This window comes from Vicia villosa, unplaced genomic scaffold, assembly GCF_029867415.1.
Source record: "Vicia villosa cultivar HV-30 ecotype Madison, WI unplaced genomic scaffold, Vvil1.0 ctg.000605F_1_1, whole genome shotgun sequence".
Classification (NCBI taxonomy): Eukaryota; Viridiplantae; Streptophyta; class Magnoliopsida; order Fabales; family Fabaceae; genus Vicia; species Vicia villosa.
Window position 1 is genome coordinate 429566 of NW_026705277.1, and position 6398 is coordinate 435963.

The 6398-nt window shown below is 38.5% G+C and overlaps 1 protein-coding gene across 1 annotated transcript; it reads left to right on the top strand.

Moving 5' to 3' along the window:
* Nucleotides 1–699: 699 nt before the first annotated feature.
* LOC131629779 (probable glucan 1,3-alpha-glucosidase) lies at nt 700–5764 on the top strand. Its single transcript, XM_058900572.1, has 6 exons — nt 700–2413; nt 2912–3185; nt 3313–3448; nt 3984–4194; nt 4296–4502; nt 5140–5764. Exons 1-6 carry the CDS (start codon nt 863–865, stop codon nt 5506–5508), a joined length of 2748 nt encoding a protein of 915 aa, XP_058756555.1. The 5' UTR covers nt 700–862; the 3' UTR covers nt 5509–5764.
* The last annotated feature ends 634 nt before the right edge of the window (nt 5765–6398 follow it).

Here is a 6398-nt window from a genome sequence, read left to right on the forward strand (position 1 = left end):
TGAAACTGCTCTAATTGAAAGTGACATTCATTGTGCAAAGCAGTAGAAACATTTAGCCACCTGCAAACACCATACCATACCGATGCAAATACTGGACATTCGAAAAATAAATGAGACAACGATTCATCAATTGCACACTCTCCAGCACATTGCATTAATCCTTGTCAAATTACCCCTCTCCTAACCAGATTATCTTTTGTAGGTAATCTGTTTTGTAAAATTTCCAAGCTAAACACGCGGTTTTGAAGGAATCGCTTTGTTCCACGCCTTAGACCATAACTGATCAACAAGGTTAGATATATTGGATATCTGCTCCTTATAAGCCTCTCTCGCGGAATAACCACCCGCTGAGAACCTCACTCCACTATCGAGATGATTTATATCCTTCCACCAACTAGATACGTCTCTATCCCCTATTCTAATGGAATCATCCCTTTTCCCATATCTATTAAGCAACGTTTTAAACCACAACCCACTTTTCTCAAATTTTATTTTCCACTCCCATTTTCCCAAAAGAGCACAATTAAACAACTTCAAATATCTAATTCCTAATCCACCATCTTCTAAGGGCCTAAAAACCTTATCCCATTTAACCCAATGAATTTTCTTTTCATTCTCAACCCCACCACACAAAATATTTAACACATGAAAAATATTAAATATCTGAAAATGTTTTTTTTTTCTAATTAAAAACAAACACAGTGATCAAAAAGAAGCTAGAACCTTGTCAAAAAAAAAAAAAAAGCTAGAACTATTACAGTGAGAGTTGAGCGGAGGGTGTTGCTGAGAGGACGAGTCTGTGCATGTACGAGTCTTCTTCACAAACTTCCATTTCTGAATACATTGCTATGAAATTTTGAAAATGAGGAATCAAACGCTGCGTTTTACATTCCTTCTCCTTCTTTGTTCCTCCGTCTTCTCCTGGAAGAAAGAAGAGTTCAGAAAATGTAACCAAACCCCATTCTGCAAACGCGCTCGATCTCGCACCCCTGGTTCCTCCGATCTCATCGCCACCCGCGTCTCCATCACCGATGGCGACCTTACCGCTAACCTAATCCCTAAATCCCAATCCGAATCAGATTCAAATCCCAAACCCTTGATCCTCACCCTTTCGGTTTACCAAGACGGAATCCTCCGTCTCAAGATCGACGAAGATCCTTCCCTTAACCCTCCCAAAAAACGCTTCCAAGTCCCTGATGTCGTCGTTTCGCAATTCTCCGATACTAAACTCTGGCTTCAACGACTCACTTCCGAAGATAACGGTCTTTCATATGCTGTTTACCTTTCAGACGGTTACTCCGCTGTTCTCCGTCACGATCCGTTTGAACTCTTCATCCGTGACGATAACTCCGGGGATCGTGTAATTTCGCTAAACTCTCATGGTTTATTCGATTTCGAACAGCTTAGAGAGAAAAACGAAGATGAAAACTGGGAAGAGACTTTCCGGTCTCACACCGATAAAAGACCGTATGGTCCTCAATCGATTAGCTTCGATGTATCGTTTTATGATGCTGATTTTGTTTACGGGATTCCCGAACGCGCTACAAGCCTCGCGTTGAAACCGACCAGAGGACCTAATGTGGAAGAATCGGAACCTTATAGGCTCTTCAATTTGGATGTTTTTGAATATATTCATGACTCTCCGTTTGGAATATATGGTTCGATTCCGGTCATGCTTTCTCACGGGAAAGCGAGGGGAACTGCTGGGTTTTTCTGGCTCAATGCTGCTGAGATGCAAATTGATGTTCTTGCTCCTGGTTGGGATGCTGAGTCAGGGATTTCGCTTCCTTCTTCGCAGAAAAGGATTGACACGATGTGGATGAGTGAAGCTGGTGTGGTTGATACGTTTTTCTTCGTTGGTCCGAGGCCTAAAGATGTTTTGAGACAGTATGCTGCGGTAACGGGACCTTCGGCGCTGCCTCAGATGTTTGCTGTGGCTTATCATCAGTGCCGGTGGAACTATCGGGATGAGGAGGATGTTGAGAATGTTGATGCCAAATTCGACGAACATGATATACCTTATGATATTTTGTGGCTTGATATTGAGCATACTGATGGGAAGAGGTATTTTACTTGGGATAGGGTTCTTTTCCCTAATCCTGAGGAGATGCAGAGGAAATTGGCTGCTAAAGGGAGGCACATGGTTACCATTGTGGATCCTCATATTAAGAGAGATGACAATTTTCATTTGCATAAGGAGGCAACTGAGAAAGGGTATTATGTTAAGGATTCCAGTGGGAATGATTTTGATGGTTGGTGCTGGCCTGGTTCTTCGTCTTACGCCGATACTTTGAGTCCTGAAATTAGGTCCTGGTGGGCTGATAAATTTTCTTATCAAAGTTATGTTGGTTCAACTCCTTCACTTTACATATGGAATGATATGAATGAACCTTCTGTCTTCAATGGTCCTGAGGTATGTCTATTATTTCAAATATTTTTCCTTCCACTTATCATCATCATTCATGTGATTTAGTGGTTCAGTTGTGACACCATAATAGTAGCTTGGCTGTTATATCTAATCACACTAAAGGAGGAGGAATAGTAACTAAACACCCCTAACTGAGTGAAGATTCAGGCAATATAAAATTATGAGTGAGATTCTGAAAGTTGATTGACCAACATTGATTAATAGATCGATTAGAAAGAACACAATAATTTGCTACAATTGTGAGAGAACCCATTATTCTAAACTCACCAACAATGTCCTGAAATTGTTTAGTGATGTAACTTGTGGTTGCTGTTGTCTTGTGTATATACTTGTGAGTTGTGACTCCTCATGATGTCTATTTGTATGATTTAAAATTTTATGAGTAGAGCCTGGATCTGTGGGTTCTTTGAATCTACACATCCGTTCTGCATTTGTAACATTATGAATGTCATCCTGGTAACATTATGCTTGTATTGTATCCAGGTGACAATGCCTAGAGATGCTTTACATTATGGAGGTGTTGAACATCGGGAGTTGCACAATGCCTATGGGTATTACTTCCACATGGCAACAGCTGAGGGGCTAGTGAGGCGTGGTGAAGGGAAAGACAGACCATTTGTTTTGTCAAGAGCAATGTTTGCTGGAAGTCAAAGGTATGGAGCAGTTTGGACTGGCGATAACACTGCGGATTGGGATCAGCTTAGAGTTTCTGTTCCAATGGTTTTGACCCTTGGTCTTACTGGGATGTCATTCGCTGGTCAGTATCATCCTTCTTATGATGCATTGATTATTTGTTCTTTCTTTCACATATTCACTGACAGTGTACTACTTTGCACAAGTCAGCATTCTCTGCTCAAATGATGACAATCATGTATATTATGCAGGTGCTGATGTTGGTGGGTTTTTTGGGAATCCGGAACCTGAGTTATTAGTCCGCTGGTACCAGCTAGGAGCTTTCTATCCTTTCTTTAGGGCCCATGCCCATCACGATACAAAAAGACGAGAACCATGGTTGTTTGGGTAGGACTGAATTTCTTTAAGTTTTCTATGTCCCCAAGTCAATATGTCATTAGGTCTTTTGCCACTCCCTTCATTTTATGTTTATTCAACAAAGATAAAACATTGGTTTTCTAACCATTCTTTTCCTTGGTTAAGAGCTGTTTTCCTTTGAAATTTAGTCAAATGTGATTTAATAGAAGGACTTTATCAAGGAATGAACTACTGTGCAAATCTTAGATATAAATGAATTGATGTTATATTGTATATCTAATGTAGAAGCACAAACTAGTATTACAGGGATACACATCACCAAAAGCCCTAACAAGTTTAAACTCTTGGACCTTTCCCCGTCCCCACAAGCAAGGGTGTTTAGTATTTTCTTTTGCATAAGTGCCAAGGGGATTTAGTAAGTGGCAATGTTGATTGAATTATACAAAATTTAATACAGATGTACCAAATTTACCCACTATATTGACTATCAAATGGATCCTGAATTTTGTGGTTACCTGTATGTCAATATTGCGAATTAATTGTCCTTCTGATTCTGTCATTGCAGAGAACAGAATACAAGATTAATTAGAGATGCTATACATGTTCGTTATGCACTTCTACCATATTTCTACACTTTATTCAGGGAGGCTAACACTACTGGCGTTCCTGTGGCTCGTCCATTATGGATGGAATTCCCATCTGATGAAGCTACTTTTAGCAATGATGAAGCTTTCATGGTTGGAAACAGTATTTTAGTGCAAGGGATCTATACTGAGGTGCTTTAGTCAGTTTGCAGACACATGTTTTCTTTCAACTGATCATTTCCTTCTATTTTGTGGTCTTTATTTGAAGTTTTATATTTCTTTATTGCTGGCAGCGAGCTAAGCATGCATCCGTCTATTTGCCCGGAAAACAATCCTGGTATGACCTAAGAACTGGAACTGTGTACAAGGGAGGGGTGACACACAAGTTAGAGGTTACAGAGGAGAGCATTCCCGCTTTCCAGAGAGGTGGGACCATTCTACCAAGGAAGGACCGCTTTCGGCGAAGTTCCACTCAGATGACAAATGATCCCTTCACTCTGGTTAGTTTTTGTGCTGATTCCATGAAATTTTTGTGATTCTGTTAAAATGGGTCATGTTTCTCTAGGAAGATATTTCTTCTTGCCTTTTTTGTTTGACTGTTATATTTCATTCATGCCCTTTGTTGACAATATGGATGTTAAAATAGAGTTTATGCTAGTTGACACCAGGCCTCAGCAGCTTGACCTAGAATTGTGGTACAGCACGATAATGTGTTTTGCAGTTTAATATTTGAGCTCCTGACCTATCTATTATGTAGATTTTAAATTGTTACATATAATGTGTTTGGCCTATTTTAGTCTGCACTTGAGATTTGGAAACTGAATGGTTTAACTTTAAGACAGTAAAAGCAAGTTGATGCCCGCATGTGTGTACATCCTACCAAGTAAAATAAAAAAAATCATTTGGCTACTCTCATAGAATATGCCTGATGAGTTTAGAAGTACCTGGATATTGATTAGTTGAGTAACATGGTTATATGTTGTACATTGCATTCCATAAAAAAGTGGCCCTGTAAGAATGAGTTGGGAAATGTGGTGTACTAGTGTGGCTATACCTTGTTTGTGACTAATGACATTTATGGAAAGTAGACTACTACTAGTTTGCTCGATGATAACATTGTTATTGTTTATTTGACAGGTTATAGCTCTGAATAGCTCCCAAGCAGCTGAAGGTGAGCTGTACATAGATGATGGCAGCAGTTTTGGTTTTCTAGAAGGTGCCTTTATCCATAGACGATTTATTTTTGCAAATGGGAAACTTACATCCGTAGATCTGGCACCTACTTCTGGTGGCAATGTTCGCCGTACATCAAATGTTGTCATTGAGAGGATTATCCTGCTAGGATATGCTCCTGGCCCAAAGAATGCATTGATTGAACCCTCAAATCAAAAGGTTGATATAGAACTTGGGCCGCTTTGGGTTCAAAGGGAACGTTCGCCAGTTTTCATGACCATTCGTAAACCAAATGTCCGTGTTGCAGAAGATTGGACCATCAAAATTTTGTAATTGGTAGTGCAAAATTATCTGGTTAGTTAGTTGAGTTGATTTGCAGTTCAGCTGCAAAAGTTAGGGTAAGGAAAAAGAAGTCTTGAAGAATGCCCGTGCACAAATACATTTTTCAGCTGCTTGTTTAATGTCTTATGATTTGAGTTTGAGATATGTATGCTTGGAAGGCACGACTTCAATTTAGCCTAAGGAATTAATCTTACAAATAGTTTTTATCATCTGGAAATCTGGAATGGTCATCTATGTTGGCGTTTGGGCAAGTGGATTGATGAATGCAATAACAGTTACTTTATATAATCATTTCAAAATCAAATTAGTCAATTGGGATTGAGTTAAGGGGCTTGAACTGATAATTTAAGATATTGGATAAATCTAGCGACACTCTTGTTATTATTCAGTTTTCTTGAAAGTTAAAATAATGAGAATTTCTTAATGCACCCTTATGAAGTGAAAAGCATCTTTGAAAACATCAAATTGCTCATTTGGAGATGCATTTTTGAATGAACCACAAAGAATTTTAAAAAGATTGGTTTGGATATATGCACATTCTGAAACATGGCTGGACAGAGATAGAAGTCTTTATGACTTTTTTTAAAAAGTATTAGTGTTGGTTTGATCCGTAATTTGATTAAATAAGCAAACGGAAAATATTAAAACAAACATAATGAAGGTAGCCCAATGATAGTCAAACATAATTTGGAAAACAATAAAACAAACACGATATCAATAATATTGTTCCAATATAGCGAAAATATTACAAATGTTGTTAAAAAAGTACATAATGTAATATGAATATGTTGTTCAAAAAGTATAGAATGTAATATGAATATATCGACAAATTAAAAAATTGAAAGCCATAGCCTACTGCGTATGCAGTATCCTAACTCTCT